We start from the raw sequence: 22,000 nt of genomic DNA, 5'->3' as shown, positions 1-22,000 counted from the left end.
CTCAGCCTACAAATCATCATTAATTTGCTCTGAACTCAAATAACATGATGGGTGTGAATGCATTTGATAGCATGCCATCTAAATGAATAAGACTGTTAACCAGCTCCACTTGCTTTTACTTTGGGTGAAGTGTGTGTCCATGTGTGTGTGAAAGGGGGTGGAGAGACAGAACGTTTTAACCAGAATATTTGCCTTAAACGTGTGTCCCTTAGGAGGGTGAACATTGCTTATCTGGGAATCCAAATCATCCCAAAGTTGGGGCAATTCTATCACCTTGCACCAACCCCCTCTCACATTTAATCAAGTTCCATCAGTTCTACTTCCTCCAGGGCCTGTGGCTCTGTTTCTTGCCCCAGCTCCATCCTCATTGTCTTGCTTCAGAGTGCATTGCTTCTTGCTGGACCATTGCACCCATTTCAGTTGGTCTTCTACTTCCACTCTGGAACCTTTGTGAGTGAGTCTTTTCTACCACTCAAGTGGGACTATGCCACCTGGGGCCTGCTCTTGATGGATCCCCATTTTTTATGTCATTGTTTGCCCAGCATTCTCTCCTTTTGGAGGAGCAAAGTCCTTGTTTCTCCAGCACCCAGCACAGGGCCTGGTGCATAAGAGATGCTCATAAACATTTGTTGAATGGAAACAGCAGCCTGGGATTCAAACCTTAGAAAGATTATTAAGATATAGTTGGTGTTATCCATGAATTGCCTTGGATTCACATATTAGAGTCAACAATGCTTCACTGCATGTAGATACTTTATTGAAGGTAAGTGGCTATTTTAGAGAAAAAGACGACCATAGTGGGCAGCCTCGGGTGAGGTTTTTGGGGAGCTCAGGGGCTGGTCACTTGCTGTAGCTCTTAGAGCCTGGTTCCTGGAGGCTTAGAAGATCTTCTCTTAGCCCAGATCCAGCCGTCAACTCCCCCTCTTGACTCTCTGCTGACTGCCCTCCCTTGGCTCCATCTGAAACAGAGGGGCAAGGAAGGTTGGTCCAAGGCAGATTAGGACTTCTCTTCTCTGGTCCCTTCCTTTTGTCCCAAAGAGACCCCAGCCTCCAGTTGGCATTTCTTGCTAATGCCCTTTAGAGGGAACTTTCCACTGGCTGAGGTGCCAGATTCATCTCCTGACTATAGGGACATGCTAAGGGTATGATGGTACTTGGATTCGTTGTCAGCAGACAGACACTTGGCCTTGGAAGCTAAAAGCAGAGTTGAAAATCTAAACTATAGCTGGACAAGATCCCTTCCCTGTTTAATGGCCCACTCCAATTTCTCCGTACCTGAAAAACTCCTGTCATTCTAAAAACCACAGCCCAGCATCACCTCTCCTGGGGACCCTTCCCAGAGCCTCCAGGGAGGAGTGAGTCCTCCGTCCTCTGGGCTCCTGCTCACTCAGACACAGGTTTCCATCATGGCCCCAGGAAAGCTGAGGGCCATCCCCTAGGTTGTGTCACTCACACCCACTATTCCAAAGCTTCCTAAGGGCCTTGTGTTTACTGTCTATTCCCAGCACCTTCGTTATGATTTATTTTCTCTCCTTAACATCTCTGCAACAGGAAGAGGTAGAAATGCCCACTTTTCCCCTGGCTAGAGTTACCTCTCCAAGATTTTCTATCTAGGCCTTCAAGGGCTGTGAGGATGGGATTCAAGACACTCCCTTCTCTTCCCATACCAACGTTCTAGGCTGGAAGCCTTGATGTTGGTTCACCATTCTACCCCCCACAGACCTTCTCTCCTAGCCACCCCACTGCCCTCTTCCTGTGCCTCTCTTTCTTTTCCTTCCCGCCCTACATCAGAACAGGAGGCCCTTGGCAACGTGGGGCTCCCCAGACCATGAACAACTCACAGGAAGGGGCTGTGCCATTGGCGCACATTGTGCAATTGGTGACCCCTTGGCTCCAACGCACGCAGCACAGGTCTCATGCAGCGAGCACAGCAGATGCTGAGATCAACACCCAGCTCCCTCCACTTGTCCCAGGGCTTTGCTACCTGCAGAGGCCTTCAGAGACGAGATGTACTTGGACCAGAAGGAGCAATCGGCTTTCTTCAGGCCCTGTCGATTGGGGAGCAGCGCACTGAATTCCTTGTAGTTCTCTCCACCAGCATGGGGTACAAAGTCAGGCCAGGGGGTTGCAAATGTGGGTACTTTCCGTGAGAACTCATAAGGGTAGTTGGGATTTCTGGGAAAATGAGAAGAAAGAAATATCCATGAGGGAAATTTGTCTTTCCTTTCATCACCTGAATCACTTCCCATTTGCACTTGGTATCCAAGGGACAATTCATGTATCTGTAGGTGTCAAGGCTGCATGTGAACTCCCCAAATCTGGCTTCTGGGGTTGTGATCTTGACTGCACTGCAAAGCTAAGCCATTTCTGGGTGAGGAAAGGTGTTGAGGTCATGACCTGGTAGCATTACCCAGGATCTAGCGCTGCCCTTCTGTCTTTGTGAATGTTCAGGAGATCACTGTGCTCTTCTCTTTCTTGATGTCCTCAGATCTAGACACCATAGCTAGCCTTTGGAATGTCCTTGTTTGTCCAAAGCCTGGGCAGGAGGGTGAATCTGTAGGCCAGCTCCCCCATAAAGGGGATATCACACCTGTTCGGATAAAGGCTCCTTCCCAAATTTGCTGCCCTGGCCCATCTTCTGGCATGTCCTGCCATGTAGCCCAAACACCAGCCCTGCAGCCACCTGGCATTTCCCAGATAAGGTGTGTCCTCTCATCCCCGCTGCATATGCCCAGACCTCCTTCCTGGAAGCGTCTTCTTCTTCTTTGCTTATATAAATATTCTATTTATCCCCCAAGGCCCAGCTTAAATGTGACTTCCTCAGTGAAATATTTTCAAAACCCTAATTAGAAGAAATGTGATTTTCTGCTCAACTCCCATAACAAACTGCATAAAGCTTTATTTTCTCCTGCTTTGAATTATGGTTCATTTTTATGTTTTTAGACTATTAGTAACTGGTAGCTGGGTCATGACTTTTGTACCTTTTTATCTTTCCAGGGAACCTAGCACAGTTCTAGGTAATCAACTCACATCAGGCAAAAAGATAAAAGGAAACAGGTAAACTACCATGAAGAGGAAAGAGCAGGAACCAACTCTGCAGGTGGGGACAGCGAGTATACTTCATTGGACTGGAGTACAGGCAGGCGAGGAAGAGGAAGAGCCTCAAGGTGAATAAAGGAGAGCCCTGAGCATTTCGACTTAAGCTGAAAACCCAAGGCACTGGTATTCCCCTCTGTGGAGAGAGAGTGGCTCTCCTCCAAGTGGTTTTCCCTCCAGGGGACATTCGACATGCTTCGTTCTCAAAACTGGGCTGAGGTGGGCACCACTGGCATCTGGTGGACATCTAGAGGCCAAGGATGCTGTTAAACATCCAACAATGCACAGGACGCAGCCAAGATTTATCCAGCCCCCAATGTCAATAGCGCTAAGGTTGAGAAACCCTGATCTAGAGTCATCGAATGCAGCTGGTATAATTAGAGCTTTTCTTCCGGAAGATTAATGTATGCAAAAGCAATTTTGGCTAGGAGAGGGTGACTGAGACAGGGAGGCCAGTGGCTGGTGATTATAATGTCTATGGAGGAAAGGATGAGTCCGTCGATGCAAATTGGGTCTTTGTGTTCTGCTTGAAGGAAGGGGGAGGAAAAGCACAGCGATAGAATTCTGAACAAGTGGCCCAAAATTACCCCGATCTGATGAAGTGGGAAAAGTACTGCATGATTTTCAGCGACAGGCTCTTCTCCTCCAGAGAAAACTGCCCCTCGTAGGCTGGGTAGAAGGGAAGCCCAAAGGCAAACTGAACATCTGCCAGCAACTCCAGGCTGAGAAAACAGAAGAAAAGCAGCAGCAAAAGGTCAAGAAAAAGTAAACTACTCAAAAACACAAACAAACAAACAAAAATATTTCTTCTAAAACAAAGGCTTTCCCTTCTTTACATCATATCTAAGGATCCTGTTTAGTGCTTAGTTGAGTGGAGATTTGGCTTGGCCTAAATTTAGTCCAGTGGCCCCCTGGGGGCAGATCCATGGCACGTCTGTTGCTAAAGTGAGACCAACACTGAACACTTAAGTCTCTGGAAATAATGCCTGCGAGAAACCTCCCAACACAATGATTTTTGGGTCATATTCGAACTATGATACTTATGGTATCACTGGATATTGGTGTTCTTCTAGTCACTGAAAAAGCAATAATAAAAGTAGCTTGTATTTGAGCCCATTCTCTGCACTAGCCCATGTTCATATACAACTCACACTCTTATGACTCTTCAAGGACATTTATCCATGAAGCCCAGCCCAGCACAGTACCTGGCAAGTAGGAGTTATTCAATAAATACATGCTAGACTGGATTAAATATCTAGGAAGCAGCATCCTGGTGGGAATAATGACTTGGAAGCCAGTCCAGTGGTGTGAATGGCCCGGGCTGGAGCTGGTGCTGAGGAGCCTGGTACATGCGCCATGGAGTGGAGTGAGCATTGGGAACCAGGGAGAGTGGCAGAGTGGAAAAGGCAGGATGGATTTCACCACTGCATAGTAAAGAATCGGGCTTTGCCCAAAGAGAGGTCTGGACTTTGCCTTTGGCTTCTGGAAGGTGAGTCATACCCCACTGCCAGTCTTGTTGAAGCTGTCTTGTGTCTCAATCACCACACTCCCTCTGCGGCGGCCACAGAGAAGCCAGGAGGCCCAGGGGTAATAGGGGCCCCTTCCTCTTTCTTCCTCCAGGGATATCTGGCCGACTTTCTCCCACTGGGCCTAGTCCTTCTCCTCACAGTGGGATGAAAGGTTCAACAGCCTGTTTCTCGGGAGGCCCTTCTGGAAAACTGGCTGTATTAATTCTCTGTTGCTGCCCTAAGAAATTACCACAAACTCAGTGGCTTAAAACAACACAAATTACTATCTGACAGTGTCTGGAGTTCAGAAATCCAGGATGGGTCTTAGTGGACTAAAATCAAAGGGTGAGTGGGCTGCGTTCCTTCTGAAAGCTCTGGGGAGAATACTTCTCTTGACCATTCAGATTCGTGGCAGGATTCAGTTCCTTGAGGTAGAGGACCCAGGCCCCCGTTTTCCTGCTGGCTACAAACCGAGGGCCATTCCCAGTCACTAGAGGCTGCCGATCAGAACCGCCCTCCTCCATCCTCAGAGTGGCCAAGTCCTTCCGATGCTGCATTTCTTTGGAACAACTCCCCTGCTTAGAGCACTCATGTGACTAAATCAAGCCTACCAGGATAAGCTCCCATCTCAAGGTCTTGAACCTTAGTCACACCTGCAAAGTTCCTTTGCCATGGAAGGTAACATATTCACAGGTTTCAGTGTTCAGGACTTGGACATTTTGTGGGAGCATAACTGCTACCACAACAGCCTGGTCTACTGTTTCCTCCAGAGGAAGCTGCATTCCAATTATTCTAGTGAACAGAAATAAACTTTATTTTTTTATTTTTATTTTTTGAGATGGAGTCTTGCTCTGTCGCCCAGGCTGGAGTGCAGTGGCGCGATCTCGGCTCACTGCAAGCTCCGCCTCCCGGGTTCACGCCATTCTCCTGCCTCAGCCTCTCTGAGTAGCTGGGACTACAGGCGCCCGCTACCACGCCCGGCTAATTTTTTTTTTGTATTTTTAGTAGAGACGGGGTTTCACCACGGTCTTGATCTCCTGACCTTGTGATCCGCCCACCTCGGCCTCCCAAAGTGCTGGGATTACAGGCTTCAGCCACCGTGCCTGGCCCAGAAATAAACTTTAAAGGCCAGAGTGCTCTGTTGAAACCCCAGCTCAGTCACTGACTAGTGTGCAATCTTGGACAAGCTGTCTAATGTCTCTGGGTCTGAGTGTCCTCCTCTGTAAAATGGTGACACAATTATGCTTATTTCAGATGCTGAACGAGGTTTAGCAATAAAACATTTTTAATCTCTCTGACCCAGTTTCTGGCTCATTTCCTTTTTGATTAACTGAGAGAGACATCTGAAAGCTTAAGCGTGGGAGTCCCTAACTTGTGGGAGGTTGGGGAGGTCTCACTGCAGGGTTCTGGAGATCCACAAGTTCCCTAAAATTACACATAAAATGCTGTGAAGTATATAGGTGGATCTCTCTTGAGAGATGTTTCATGTCCTCAATCACATTCTCAAGAAAGTCATGTGCTGATAAATATTTAATAATCAGGTGGGCGTGATGGCTCATGGCTATAATCCCAGGACTTTGGGAGGCCAAGGCAGGTGGATTGCTTGAGCTCAGGAGTTCAAAACCAGCCTGGGCCACATGACAAAATCCCATCTCTACAAAAAATACAAAAATTAGCTGGATGTGGTGCCGTGTGCCTATAGTCCCAGCTACTTGGGGGGCGGTGAGGCAGGAGGATCACTTGAGCCCAGGAGGTCGAGGCTGCAGTGAGCCACGATTGTACCACTGCATGCCAGTCTGGGTGACAAAGTGATACTCTGTCTCAAAAAAAGAAAAACATTTAATAATTGACCCCCTGGGGGAAAGGAATCCTATTTGTAATATTCGCCAATTTTTACAGTGTAAATACTCCCACCTTAGCCAATTTCAAAGTGATGTCATTAAGCATGGTGCTGGGAAGCAATGTGTATCACCGGCTCTCGTGAACTTGTATGATCCGGCTCCAGGCCACCACTGTCTGCGACCTTAGAAAGGCCACAGAGCACTACTTTGGGGGAAAGGCCTGGCATTCCAGCCCATCCCATCTGTTTAATTTGAGAGCCTGTTGTGTATGAGGATTTCTGCTTTGTTTTTTCCTTAGCCGAGCTGATCTCTATCAGGATACAGGAGTTATTCTGAGCAGTTTAAGGGACATCTGGAGGAGGCACAAACAGTGGAGCCTCTGAAGAGGGAATCTGGGAGTCGAGGACCAAGTCCTGAGCGAATCTGGGCACTGGCTGGGGGTCCCAGGACCCTGTGGAGGAAGAAAAGGGGATTTGGATTCAGCAGCAACAGAGGAAGATCCAGAAGAACATGCCAGGGTCTGACAAGGTAAAAGGAGAGACTCAACTGAGTGGCCCCGGTGCTCGCAGACTTGGAGTAGGCAGTTCATGTGTGCTCATGTGGCTTCGTTGCTCTGCGCTGTGTCTGATCACTGATAAATCATAGGCCCAAACCCGCGGCAGCTGTGTCAGTATATGGTCAGCCTGGAGGCATTTAGCTTTCACTTGTCATCTGCTGTTTTTGGCAATCACACTGCAGTGGAACTTGCCCCTTATCTGACAGCTGCTCATTCTATGCCCAGGGCCAGATCTGAATCTTCTCCTTGTCACATGGAGAGGCAGACTTTGGGCTTGGGAAAGCTACCTGCCCAAGCTGGGCAAGCTCTGTTCAAGTCCCACTTCCACTGCTGAATCTCTGAGCCTTGGTTTTCCTATCAGTAAATCATCTCTGTTCAGCCTCCCATATGGTATATTGGATGCTCATAGATCAAGTGGGTGTAAATTCCTTTAAAAACTGTAAGTTCCTTTAAAAACTGTAAGTTGCCACCCAAGGAAGAGTTAAGGTTGCTGAAGTTGATAAACTTACATCTAACCAGACTGTGGAAAGAACTGACCAGCCACAGAGCTCTGCGGATGACTCTGTGTGTGTGTGTGTGTGTGTGTGTGTGTGTGTGGTGTGTGTGTGTGTGTATGTGTGTGTATGCTTTGTTTCAGTTTCAGGATTTGAATGCCGTCCAGTGAGGACGGTGGCAAATTAGAAAAGGGGTGTTGGGACTAAGAGCCTACTCCACCCACAGTTGCCGAATGCCTACTGTGCACTGTCCTCTGGATGGATGCTGAGGCTCAAAAGGTGGCCGTTCTGCTGAGGAGCTTACATTCTAACAAGAAAGTGCGATCAGCCACTGCTTTTCAAAAATGAAACGTTGTGAGTTGTACGATAGATAGGTAGGTATCTATCAAGTGATAGAATTACTTACCAACTACCATAAGAAGAGAGAGAAATGAAATACCATTTATTCCAGGCAAGAAAATGGAAAGGAGTTTATGGAAACCGAGAGAGAGGAGGCCGCGGTGGACTTGTGCTTGGACAGATGAGTAGGGTTAGTGAGTGGACGAGGCGAGGAAGGGCATGTGGGTAGCGACTCAACACTTGTGCCATCACGGAGTGGGCTCTGTGCTCTGTATGGAGCAAGGAATGACAAGGGGTATGGCTGAGTACAAGGTGAGCCAGGGCAGGTGGGGGCTGGTGCAGGTGGCAGAAAACAGTCCCCAAGGCGCTGGCCTCACAGGTCCTGCTGAGAAGGGCAATTGGAACTTTTTCTAGTCCAGAAAAATCCAGTCTGAAAACCACTAAACTGTATGCTTGCTAAGGTCTACTGGACTCTAATTCTTTGAAAGGTGTGACAGCCTAGACCAGAAGAACTGATGGTCATGTTTTAAAAGGGCTGGGAACCCTGGGGGTTTCTTAGCAAATGAGTTGTAAGTTGCATTTCTTTTGGAAGGATTACTAGAGGTGTGTGGGGAAAAAAGACTAGAACTGAGAACTCCTAGGGTCACTACAACTGTCCAGAAAAGACAGAACCTTTTCACATAATGTCCCCAAGCTTACCTGTCTGCCACACTGCTCATCATTAATCCTGCTGGTGCTGCTGAGGACCTGCAGGGAGGCTAAGCCTGCATCCCAGCGAGCCAAAAGCCTCATTTCAGAGACGATCCATTGCACAAGTTCTCAGCTTCCAGGATCAGGAGCCATAATCCATGAAAGTTTGGGCTTATCAGGAAACAGGATGATGGAGGTACACATCCATCCAAAGAGATGCACCTGGCAGTGGATTCAGCTGGGGAGGTGGGCTGAGCCTGGGTTCCCCTTATGATGAGGTGAGGATGTGAGGAAGGATCTTTCTTGACAGAAATAAATAAGATACTGTTTTGCATGGAGAAGCCGTTCTGCTGATAATGTTGTGAAGAAGCCTGTGCTGGAGATGGCACAGCACAGATGGGCATTCCGGCCCATCTGAATGGACTGATTTGAGAGCCTGTGCTTGCAGGGATTTCGGTCCCTGCTGTTCTGTCTGTCTGCAGGAAGTCTGTTGACCTCGTCCCCATAAAATATACTTCCTTTTTTATCCCCAGCCAGCATCTCTCTCGATAGCTTCCTCCAAAGGAAATTAGGGAACAGGGAGGAATGAAAGTCCCTTTGCTTCCCAGGCTTTTTTTTTTTTTTAGAAGCTGAGGAAGTGTTAAACAACTTATGACTAGAAGCTTATAAGTGTGCCTCTCTTTGGGCAAATCTAATATGCAAAAGTTCAGATTCTGCATGTGAATTAACCAGGAAGTAATTATTTGCTTTCCAAATGGCTTGTGTTTTACAAGAATTTGTTATGCTATCCTTTAAAAATAAGCTCCCTAATGTACGCTAAATAGTGCAGTCCCACCACCGGCCCCAAAGGAGATATTTGTTGTAGTCCCCTAACTTCCTAAAGCTCAGCAGAGCTGTATGATACATTGTTTCACAGTAGACTCAAAGCTTTCAACTATCTTGCTAGATTAACCTGAACATTTTATTCCCTCCATAAAGTATGATAACTGTTGCCCAGAAAAAAATGAACTTTCCAGGCCCCAAAAATGCATCCTCAATAACTGTGTTGTGTGCTTACCAAGACCCAACTGTTTAAGTCATTGTATTTGTCATTGTGATTTTATATCTAATTGAATCTATTGAATACCACGAAGATACTCCATTTTCATGGATCCCAGACTGGAAATAACAGATCATGCACTATGTTTATGGTTTTGCAAGAAGTTCAAAGGCAGAACTCCAAACAGCATTTTCCAGCTTAACCCTCTGATCCTGCACCAAAGAATGGCCAGGGGATGCAGATTTATGTGTTTAAAGTTAAAATAAAATATTTAAGGCATCACACCTATCTTACTCATTTTCACAAGTTCTCTTCTTAATCGACTTTTCTGACTGACCATCACATTAGATAACAGGGTTGATATTCTACATTCTATTATTTTTTAAAAAGATAACTGATGTTTCAGTGAGCTGTTCTGGATATGAATGAAAAGACCATTATGCATTATATATATTTTCTTTAAAATCTGCAATGCCTTCTCATCACACTCAAATAAAATACTATCTCTCTGCTAGCCACAGCTTACAAACTCCTATGTGAACTACAAGACCCATTCTTTTTCCCTCTGCACCTTCAACCACTCCCCTCCTCTTCAACAGGCTCCAATTCAAGTGCCACAATTCAAATGTCCTAGCGCACACTCAGTCTCATGATGAATTTCCATGGAAACCATGAACTCCACAGCTGGCCCAGCCCCCAGGCATCTTAAGATGAGAGGTTTCCACGTCCTCTCTGAAGTGGCTACAGCTCCTCATGCAATGTCTGGTACCAAAAACCATTTCAGTCATGGTTACTTTCTTCCAAGGACCTGTTGATCTCCAATTTGGATTTTTCCAGCATAATACATGAAGCAGCATTAGTAATGCCCCAGTTCCCTGGCCGTCTTCTTTATCCTCAAATATGCCAGGCCCTTTCTCACTTCTACATGAGGATCACACACCTTCTTATTTCTCGGTTCTCAGCTCAAATGTCACCTTTACACAAGGTTATTTTCTTATTACTGACCGTGACACCCTAGTGGACCTCCTTCCTAGTGCTGTTATCTGAACATATGCTGCATGTTGATGTGTGTATTGTCTATTCTTTACAAACTATTCCTAGATACCCATCAGCCCCACCGGCAACTACAGTCTTTGTCCCAAGAAGGCAGCTCTTCTCTGCCTTGCAGGTTTCTCATTTCTAGGACCTGGAAGGGGATCTGCAGCATAGACGGCATTAGGTAAATCTCTGTCAAACCAATGTTGAAGAAGATATATAGTGCAAACCCTATTATGTCAAGGAGTTGGAGTGATCAGTTTCCGAAAATGATTTATTTTCATCTACACTGGGAAATAATCCCACAGGATGTAGCCAGGCTGATGGATTCAGTTCAATAATCTATCCACTTCGCATTTTCTTTGGTTTGTTAATTCCAACAAACTCATCAAGACAGTCAACTAAAAAGATAATATTTGGAATCTGGAATGTTAAAAGCCTCTGGAATGCACAGCAGTGTCTAGAATGCAAGTGCAGTGGTGTACAAAATGCCTTGAGTCTAGAATTTACAGCTTTGTTTTCCAGGGTTGGGACAACTTATCAAGGAGGAACATTATTGTCTCTTTAGTCATTTTGAATGTTTTGTTTTTCTCTCTCAGAGCCTCAATTTTCCTAAAAGGAAAATAACCCTAGCTACCTAACATTGAACATCTGCAATGTGCCAGATGTTTAATGTACATGATCTTGAATATTCATACTATGAAGTAGATGCAGCTATACCTATTTTATAGGTGAAGAAATTGAGGTAAAGGGATTTGTTTAAATGCAAACAGCTAATAAATGGTAGATATGGGATTAAAGCTCTAGGTGATTTAATCTCAAAGGATGTGCTGTTTCACTAGATTGGGCTGCCTCTGCCAAAATGAAAGACCAGTCTAACTTCCTCTATGGGGCGTGAGTAGATGTTTAATCCCAAGAGCCATACCCCAGCCACCACTCTTCCATTCAAAGAAAAGTTAAATGTGGTCTTGTTGAAACATCTTCCACACCACCGGGATGTAGGAATGACATCCCAGCACCCTGGAGGCCAAGGCCTTCAGAGCAAAGACCCAGATGCAGCACACAATTCAAGTGCCATAGCACACACTCAGCCTCATGATGAATTTCCATGGAAACCATGAACTCCACAGCTGGCCCAGCCCCCGGGCGTCTTAAGATGAGAGGCTTCCATGTTCTCTCTGAAGTGGCTAGAGCTCCTCATGCAATGTCTGGTACCAGAAACCACTTCACTTGTGGTTGCTTTCTTCCAAGGACCTGTTGATCTCCAATTTGGATTTTTCCAGCATAATACATGAAGCAGCATTAGTAATGCTTACCTAATCAGTGTTCACTCTCTGCCAGGCAGTTAGGCCCATAGGCGAGTCTGTCTGTGTGCCTCATCTTCTTTAATCCTGACACACTTCATAGTAAGCATAAGTGCTATTACTAGCTCCACTGCACAGATAAGAAAACCAACTCTTAAAGAGGCACACAGAAAGTGGCAGAGCCCTCGAAAGACAGGAAACAGCAGAGAGCAAATCGGTGCTCTCTTCTACACTTGCTGGGGCCCAGAGCACAGACCAGGGCTGGGGGTGCGGGCCCCAAACCTGGCCACAGGGTCTGAGTCCTTTGTTCATGAGCAGCAGAGGACACAGATGGGGCAATTCCTGGGAATGATACCTGGACCTTTACAGGCCAGTGTGTCCTTTGAAAGGGGCTGTTTAGAGAGGAGGACATCACCGGTGAGTCAAAGAGATGGAAATACCAGAGACCAGCAGGGAGGGAAGGGTCCAGCAGAATAGCAGGTGGCATCTTGAAAGGTACCTGGGCAAGTGACAGGAGGCATTGGAGAGAACGCAGAGGCATTAGGGAGAATGCCCAGGGCCTCAGACCTGGGAGAGACAGCAGGCCAGAGCCCCTCTGCATGTGAACCTGGAGGCCTGTTGGCCTTCTAGGTCAGCTTTGTCACAAAGAAGCACTGAAGCCACCCCTCTGTTTCTCTGGCACACTCCATCTGCTTGAGGGGGTTCCAAGGGGCCAGGGACAGCATCCTGGCAGGGGACATCCTACATTGATTCCGGGGCAGTGTCTGGGAGAGGGGTTGCTACTTCCTTTCAGGTACTGTTAGTAATAACTTCAGTTCTAATAGATTCCAGCAGTGGTTCTCAACCAGCAAGGATTGTGTCCCCAGGGAACACGTGACAATGTCTGGAGGCATTTGTGGTTGGCACAGCTTAGGGGGACTGGGGCTCCTGGCATCAGGTGGGTAGAAGCCAGGGGTGCTTCTAAACATCCTTCAATGCACAGCACAGCCTCCCACAACAAAGGGTTATCCGGCCTCAAACGTCAACAGTGCCCAAGTTGAGAAGCCCTGGATTACGGGCCATGCTGGAAATCCCACTTCCTAAAACAGAGGGCTCCAGAGACAGACCATGGGAGAAACTGGCTCAAAGTTTCTTCAATGAGCAGAGATGAACAGGAGAAAGCTGGTGAGTTTTTTCCTCTCATCAGTAGCCTTGGAAATCAAAGCTGCCAGGTATTGTACACACAGATCCACATACATGCATACACTCCCATGCAGACACATTCACACAACCCAGATGCTGGCTCTGGGCTAAACACCATGCAGGCAGTGTCCCCCAAACCCTCCCACAGCCCTATGGAACAGGACCTGTTACTCTCTCCAGATATAGGCGAGGCTACATGGAGGCTGAGAGTGGTTAAGTGACTTGCCCAAGGCCACACAGATAGTAAGTGGACTTGGCCATTGTAGGCACTCAATAGGGTTTAGGATAAAGTTGGAGCAATTGAAAGAAAGGTGGAGAGAGGGCAGGGAACAGGGCATGGGTCCAGACTGCCACTCACTGGCTCAGGGACGGGGAAATAATCTGCTCACATCCCTGGGCTTTTGTTTCTTTACATGTAAAATGAGTCTATCTTGAGGTGGCCATTATTCAGCCTACCTTAGGGGCGTTGCTAATTGTAAAGATAAATGATGCATGTTTATAAGAGTTCCCTTGCCTTGCTAAGTAACACAGGGTAAAGCCCTGTTATGGGTTGGATAACTTATGTTCCAGATACTGTCAATGCCAACCCTAAGAGGAAAAATTATTAGCCTTATTTTGTAGGTAAGGATATTGAAGATCAGAGAGACAAAGAAACCTACCTATGATGGCACAGCGGGGTATATGGTGTGGCTGGACCCCCACCTCTAAAATGAGGCTGTCTACGGTCTCATCTTCTATATTCTATGATTCTTTGAATCTGAATCTGAAACTGGAACCTTCTTCTCACACTAGAAATTTCGATTTCCCTGTCTCCTCTCCATCTGTTATGCCTATTCTTTCCCCATAGAAGTTTGCCCTCAATTTCAGGAATGAAAATCTCATCTATAATCCAGGTGCACAGTAAGAAAACCACACTATTCTGTGATCAGTTTACAATAGTCTATAAGAAAGCAATAATTCATTGTACTTTTTTTCACTAGCTGTTGCCAGGAAAGCTAATATATGCTAACAGAAACGGAGGTACGAGACAGATGGCTGAAAATGTAACACACGTATATTTTAAGTATGTAGATTTGAGCCAGAAATAAAATGAGAGATGCGACAGCTCCAGGGCAGAGAGAGAGAGAGATGTCTTTTTGGGACAATAAGATAAAGTTGCCAAAAATCAAATGAGTTAGTTTCTGTGAGTCATTCATTGATTCAATTATCTACTACATAGATGGCACCATATGTGATAGTGATGGAGAGAGGAGACATCTACACAGGGGGTTGTCAAGAATGCGTTCTGATGGCCAAGAAGAACAGAATACTCTTAGCACTATTTGCCTGTCTCTGTTTTATGCAAAATTAATGATCGTCACAACCTTTGAGATGGGTCCTATTATTATACCCATTTTCCAGATGAAGAAATTGAGTCACCAAAGAGGTTACATGACTTGCCTTAGGTCACTGAGCTGATAAGAATCAAGGATATGTTTTTCACCAAACTAGTAGATGCCAGCGTCTCTGCTTTTGACCAGGGCATTATTTTGCCTCCATAAGAATAGCAATACCGCTACTATAAAATGTTTCAGTGGATCTGTGTGTCTCTTTCCTCCAAAAATGATAGAAATGAGAACTAAATGATGCCTTTAAGTGACTGGGTCCAGTAGTTTTTCATACTTTCTAAATTGAATAACCTTGAAATGTTACTCAAAGCTCAGTCTGTGACATAGGGAGAAAGGGGCTGGGAGGCTCAGACCTGCCCCCTCCTGAAAGAGGCTCAGGATCCAGGCTGCCGAGAACCCAGTGAAGAATCAGTGCTTCAGACCTCTCCGGCCTCCCTACTCCCACTTCACGGGTGGCAAAACTGAGCCCCATAGAGCCTAAACACTAAAGTAGAAAGGACTCATTCCTGACCATCTATCCTTCAGTATGATTTCCTGAGCACCTACTAAGTCCTCATCTGTGCCAGGAGGGTCACTGGGCTCTGAGGTGCAGAGAGCCATGGAGCCACGGGAGACAGTTATGAGGGCCTCTGCATGAACATGGCTTGGATTCATGGGAGGTTCCCTGGGTCAGCGCAGTGGAGCCCTGTCTCTAGGGACAGGCGGACACTACTCAGCAACAGAGAAACCCACACTGGCCGTGGGAGTCTGAGATTGCGATTCTACTCTGTTAGGATTGCTCCTCTGAGGACCACCCCAATCCAAGGTCCAAAATAGACCACTTTGGGCCATTGCCATTCAAGAGCTTGCTTGGCAGGCTCAGTTATTTTAGAGAAAGGCAGTGTTATGGGTTGAACTGTGTCTCCCTCAAAAAGATATGTTGGGGTCCTTACCCCTAGTACCCCAGAATGGGACCTTATTTAGAGATAGGATCTTTATAGAGGTCATCAAGTAAAACTGAGGTCATTAGTGTGGGCCCTAACCAATACAGGTGGTGGGGACCTTGGATTCAGAGGCTGACGTGCACGAAGAAAGAGGATGTAAAGAAATACCAGACGAAGAACACAGACATCTACGAGCCAAGAATCGCCTTAGGCCACCAGGGACTAAGAGAGAGGCCAGAACGCATCCTTCTCTAGCACCTACAGGGAGAGTATGCTCCTGTTGACACCTTGAATTCATCCTTGTGGCTTCCAGAACTTGAGACAATACATTTCTATTGCTCTAAGCTGCCCAGTTTTGGTGGCACTTTGTTACAGCAGCCTATGAAAGTGATCCAGGTAGGGCCCAAGAACTATTGATTCTGACAGCAATGATATGAATGCTTTCATTTTGTTTTGCTTTGATTGTTTTCACCCTCATGTAGAAGACTCATTTCTTTTTTTTTTTTTTTTTGCCACTGTAAATTCTGGGGTCCAACGGTATGTGCATATTTGTAAGGCTTTTAACGAACTTGCTGTGGGAGAGTTACACCTTTCATTGTAATCTCTGCCTTACATGCGAAGAAGGCAGAGAACCAGACAAAAGAGTCAGTGGATTGAGGGTGGATTCCTGAGAGCCCTGGTGAGGAGGACACTGCCAAGGCTGATTCTAGGAACATTTCCCATGCTGGGCCTCCCTCGCCATGGGTGGCCATAGACCACCAGATTAGGAGGGCACCTTCATCTCCACCCAAACCACATGGCTCTCGTCATCATTCCTTCTCTCCCTCAATGCCTCTTTCCCAGAATCCTGGCCTGCCACTTATTTTTCTTCTTACAACCTGGAGGCAGTTGGTTGAATCTGTAGGTCAGGCTGAAATTATAGTTCTAAGCAGAGAGACCGCGTGTTGGAGTGGAAAGAGTTCTGAGGCTCAGAGAAGCCGCGGGTGGGGTGCTGCTAACTAAGCAGCTGCTTGTACTCGAGGGAATCGTGTTGAACTCCTTGAACCTCAGACTCTGTTATGTTCTGAATATTTATGTCCCTCCAGAATTCATAGGCCAAAATGGAATTCCCAGTGTGTTCGTATTAAGAGATAGGGCCTTTGGGGAGTAACTAGGTCATGAGGGTGGAACCTTATGAATGGAGTTAGTGCTCTCATAAAAGAGACCTTAGGGAACATGCTTGTCCCCTTTGCCATGAGAGAATGCAGAAAGAAAGTGCCACCTGTGAAGCAGACAGCGAGCCCCCAACTAGACACCAAATCTTCCCATGCCTTGATCTTGGACTTCCAGCCTCTGGAACTGTGAGCAATGAGTTTATGTTGTTTATAAATTATCCAGGCTAAGATATATTTCCTATGGCAGGCTGAATAGACTAAGACACATTTCATATCTGTAAAACAGAGGTAACCATTTCAACCCTGCAGAGCTCACAAGGATTCTGGACATTTTTTTGTGGCGTGCTATAAAAACAGAAGAGTCTGGAGAAAGCGAGTGAATAATGGGTGCTCCAGGGAAATGAGAACACTTTGGGGACTGCATGAGTTTCCTGCAGCTACTGTAGCAAATCACCATAAACTTACTGGTTTAAAACCGTTGAAACTTTTTTCTCTCATAGTCCTGAAGGCCAGAAGCCCAAAACCAGTTTGAGCCAAAACCAAGGTGACAGCAGGGCCACACTCCCTCCCCGTGCTCTCCCAGTTTCTGGCTGCTACTGGCATTCCTTCCCTGTGGCCACATCACTCCAGTCTCTGCCTCTGTGGTCACATTGCCTTCTCTCTTCTGTAGACAGCACTTCTCCCTCTGGCTCTCACCTATAAGGATACTTATGATTGCATTCAGGGCCCTCGAACGATAATCCAGGATTATCTCCCCATGTCAAGATCCTTAACTAAATCACATCTGCCCAGGTTCTGTTTCCTTATAAGGTAATGCTCCAGGTTCCAGGGATTGGGTCCTGATATCTTTCGGGGGCCACTATTCAGCTAAGGTATTTTACTATGGCAGCTCGAATAGACTGAGACACACTTCCTCTGTAAAACAGAGGTGGCCATTTCAACCCTGCAAAATTGGGCTCTGAACTTTTTTTGTGGAGTGCTATAAAAATGCAAGAGTCTGGGCCAGGTGCGGTGGCTCATGCCTGTAATCCCAGCACTCTGAGAAGCCAAGGCAGGTCCATCACTTGAGGTCAAGAATTCGAGACCAGCCTGGCCAACATGGTGAAGCCCCATCTCTACTAAAAATACGAAAATTAGCCGGGAGTCATGGCGCATGCCTGTAATCCCAGCTACTGGGGAGGCCGAAGCGGGAGAATTGCTTGAATCAGGGAGGTGGAGGTTGCAGTGAGCCGAGATTGCGCCACTGCACTCCAGCCTGGGCAACAGAGGGAGACCCCGTCAAAAAAAAAAAAAGGAAGAGTCTGTTTGGGGAAAGCAGGTAACTAACGAGTGCTTAGGAGAAATGAGAGCACCCTTTCTTTCCCGTAGTGGCAGTGAGGTCACTTGGAGAGCATTACTGGGGAATGGGAGGAAGGTGGCCAAATCACTGGCTATGTCAATTATAGGGCAGGTAATAAAGTAGTCCCTGGTGAAAGGAGGACATGGGAAGGAGTCTATCTTGAGGTGGCCATTATTCAGCCTACCTTAGGGGCGTTGCTAATTGTAAAGATAAATTATGCATGTTTATAAGAGTTCCCTTGCCTTGCTAAGTAACACAGGGTAAAGCCCTGTTATGGGTTGGATAACTTATGTTCCAGATACTGTCAATGCCAACCCTAAGAGGAAAAATTATTAGCCTTATTTTGTAGGTAAGGATATTGAAGATCAGAGAGACAAAGAAAAGTACCTATGATGGCACAGTGGGGTATATGGTGTGGCTGGACCCCCACCTCTAAAGCTGCAGTCCTTTCACCCAGCTCCCTGTTGCCCATAAAATAGACCATGGATGTGAGTGATGAATATTCTTGACCCAAGGTGGCAGGCCTTGCTCCCATTCTTATATAAAATAAAACAATAATGCTCTTGCATCTTTTGGAGACATATGTTCCCTGATGATCTGTTACCTGTGAATGCTTATTGGAGGCTGAACACAAGGACACCACTACTTTCTTCCCCCTAGAGGAGTAGATTGTCTTGCCAAAGGCAACTCACTGTGATCTGATGTGGTTTAATGCACGAAGTCACTGCCTCAGTGGGAAGGGTTCTGGGGTTTTCCCACATGGATGAATGGCTCAGGACTGTAAGCTCATGGGGCAGTAGAACAGATAGCCCCATAGTCCTCCCTTCAAAGCGCCAGTCATCCAAGTCCCCAGCTACCCTTTTTGCATTGTTCTTTCACTTTGAAGCTGAGATCACGTGCATCCCTGTCACTTAGTCTCTCTGCTTCCTTTGTTCAGCTATTGGAGCTATGAAACCCAAATCTTTCTTTTCTTCTTCTTTTTAAAATCTTTTCCTTGGCTTCTGGGAAACTCACGGCTAAATTCTATGCTCGCTGCTTGGCCCTTCCTTTATGGTTGGTTTTCTTTCGCTTGCACCTTATTTCTCTTTCTCATTTTGATGACTTTATTGCACCTGATATTTTATTCTAAGGGTGCTGGAACCTATTCTGAAAGTAAGAATGATATATAAATCAAGCATGAATAGAACTTCCCTTTGGTTGAAAAAAAGCCTTTTTGTACTTTGGAAAGTCAATGTCTTAAGCTAGTGCTCAGTCTCTGGAGGAATAAACATAGAGAGTAAATGAAAAAGCCTCCTCTCTCAAGTCAAATTAATCAATTAATAACTAACATTGCAGTTCTAAAGTGTGTCATCATCATTTGCAAAGCCTTTCACGTCATTTTTTTTAACTTTCCCTGCCTACAAGACAGTGAGATGAAGTGGCCACTACAATTATTTCTGTTTCTCAGATGAGGAAACTGAGGCTTAGAGGGGTTAAGTGGTGTGTCCCATGTCATTGAACTGGGACTTATCTTTCGGTTTTACCTTCCTTTCTCTGCTTCCCTGCAGCGTCTTACCTGCCACGGCCATAGCTTTCAGGAGCGTGGTACATGAAGACGTTTCCTCGGGCCCTCTTTGCCCAGGCACTGGCCATGTCGATTATAGGGCAGATGATAAAGTAGTCCCTGGTGAAAGGAGAACATGGGAGGAGTCTGGTTAAACATGGCTCTATGGGCAATAGTGCTTGAAAAGGGCTTCTCCCAGCAAGCGGCCCCCTGGGCCCCCAACCCACCCCTGCCCAGGCCTACAAGAACACCTTCTTCCCATTCCCCAGCAATGCTCTCCAAGTGGCTCCACTACCACACTGATGGGAGAGCCAGAGCGTGGTAGGTACACAGTCCCCTCTGGTAGGTGGTGGGCTCGAAAATTGGCGTCCATGCTGATGTATTTTAGGCATCAAAAAACCCGTGAAATAAACATCTTCCCAGGACATCAATTTCACTTAAAGATGTGGAAGCAAAACATTTTATAGTAACATAAATGCAATATACAGTGGAGTTAAATACAACATACTGTGGAATGGAACATAAAATCATTGTGCATTTTAAAAGAAGTCAGAGCCCGCAAAGATAGCTCAGGCATTGGTACCCTTAGCTCAGCCCAGTGGCTCTCAGCAGGGGAGATTTTGCCACCCCATCTCTACCTCCCCTAGAGAACCATTTGGCAATGCTTGGAGACATTCCTGGTTGTCACAACTGGGAATGGACAGGGTTGTACTGGCATCTAGTGTGTGGGAGTCAGGATGCTGACAGTGGAAAAGGGAGCCCCACAAGAAAGAAAGATTCGGTCCAAAACGTCCAGATGAGGAGGCCGAGAAATCTCCCTAAGTTATATATTTGCTCTGCGTTTGAGGGTAGCATGAATCGATTTCAGAAGCAGCAGCTTATAAGAGTGGGGCCCTGCGTGTGCTGACGCACAGGCTATGTGCTTAGAGAGGCGGCCCCGGCCAGGCCAAGAGTCAGACAGACCCTGGCTGACCCTGGGCCCACCAGGTTTTCAATCCCATCTGCATTGCAGAGTAAAGGTGAGATACTCAGCAGTTCTTTTATCTCCTTGAATCTCTGTCTTCCCAGCTGAGAAGTGGGGCCAAGGGTCCCTACCTGGAAGAGGTTTTATAATGCCCCAGTTTAATAACACCCATGGGAGCCCCTCAGCAAAAGGGGTGCCCGTCTTCCTTTCCTGGTCATTGGGATAAAAGCCTTTGGTGAGTCTTCTGGGTGCTCGAGTTTTCCCAGGTGAGGCTCTGAAGTTGGGTGGGGCACTGTGGGTATCTTGAGGGCAGATGAAGCCAACTGAGTTTCCTCCCGTGCACCCTAAGGCATTGTGAGCAGGACAGGAACAGGATCAAACCTATGGGGAGCATCACGCACTGGCAGGCCTAGGCTGGGACACTGCCCAGGAAACTGCCAAGGAGACAGGGCCAGGGCCTAAGTCTGTGCCAGAGAGAAGGAAGGCCTGAGCTGAGGTTGAGCTGGAGTCCGTCTTCTGAGTGAGGCCTCCCTTGGTGATGTTGCCTTCACTCAGTCTCAGCTCTCACCCCAGCACGCAAGTTGTCCTTAAGGTCAGATAAGGCAAAATTAAGGCAAGAACCTAGGTTTTCTGATCTCTAGCCCTGAGCTCTCTCTGCAATGCAATCTAGCCCAGTCCTGACTTAATTATAAGCCTCTCAGGGTCAGGGACTGGACATCTGAGAGTTCTTATGGTCCAGCCCAGGGCAAAGCCTCCCAAAATAGCTGTTGGCTGTTTAATCTAAAGTGGAGATCTCCACTAGAGGGAAAATTAAAGCCTTTTAGTCCGCAAGATGCAAGTGGGTGGTACAGTTTTATTCTGAGCCAGTGACCCTCCAGTTGGAAACCACAGGCTCCTGAGTGGAGAGACCAAGCAGGGCAGTAGGTCTCTAACACCTTCCAGCCCATCCCTTCCCAACAGGCTCCAGCTCACAAAGGATGCTGAGCCTTGACATTGGCTCTGTCCCCAGGGACAACAAGCAAATGGTCAGTGTGGGCCTTCCGGAAAGACAGAGAAAAGGAGGCACAGAATGCTAAAAGCCCTCGCATCCCACCCATTCTTCCCACTGGGAGCAGAGAGCCCTCAGGAAACCAAGATGCATCGCCTGTGAGGGGACTCAAAGGTGACCTAAGAGCTGGAGTCCCCACTGTGGTCTCATCCTAAGGAGCTCAGAAGGAAGAAAGGACTGGAGCCCTGGTTATTTTCTTATTTCTATTCAAAAATCATTTCTTGTGCATCTGCTGTGCATTTCTATAAAAGTTCTCAGCCTCAGTGAGCTCATGCAGTACTAGGAGAGGGAGGCAGGTCTGTCCTGACAACCCCTGGGGCAGGGGCATGCTGCAAGAGAGGGACCCTGGGGACAGCAAGGCCTGGGGGCTGCAGCCTTTGGCTATCTTGGGGTGGGGGTTTGGGCAGCCTTCCCCAAGTTAGAGAAGCTTGAGCGTGAACGGGGACAAGGGGTGTAAGCAGTGGATACAAGAAACAGTGGGCCCCAGAGAGAGGGCGCAGAGCTGTCAGAGCTTGGGCTGTTCCTGTCTGGGGAGTGGTATCAGCCACAAAACCTCC

General features: G+C 46.9%; 1 protein-coding gene across 1 annotated transcript in view; it reads right to left on the bottom strand.

The window, feature by feature from the left end:
- Positions 1 to 735: 735 nt before the first annotated feature.
- Positions 736 to 22,000, bottom strand: part of TG (thyroglobulin) — a 272,056-nt gene continuing 250,791 nt past the window's right edge. Inside the window, exons 45-48 of the mRNA XM_030795400.1 lie at positions 19,444 to 19,551; positions 3,684 to 3,818; positions 1,985 to 2,175; positions 736 to 959 (exon numbers count right to left, since the gene is read on the bottom strand). Of these exons, the coding sequence (XP_030651260.1) occupies positions 841 to 959; positions 1,985 to 2,175; positions 3,684 to 3,818; positions 19,444 to 19,551 (553 nt within the window). The 3' untranslated portion in view covers positions 736 to 840. The remainder of the gene's footprint in view (positions 960 to 1,984; positions 2,176 to 3,683; positions 3,819 to 19,443; positions 19,552 to 22,000) is intronic.

The sequence above is a fragment of the Nomascus leucogenys genome, chromosome 16, assembly GCF_006542625.1.
Source record: "Nomascus leucogenys isolate Asia chromosome 16, Asia_NLE_v1, whole genome shotgun sequence".
NCBI lineage: Eukaryota > Metazoa > Chordata > Mammalia > Primates > Hylobatidae > Nomascus > Nomascus leucogenys.
The sequence above is the reverse complement of the archived record's forward strand: the minus strand, read 5'-3'. Positions and strand labels throughout refer to the sequence as shown.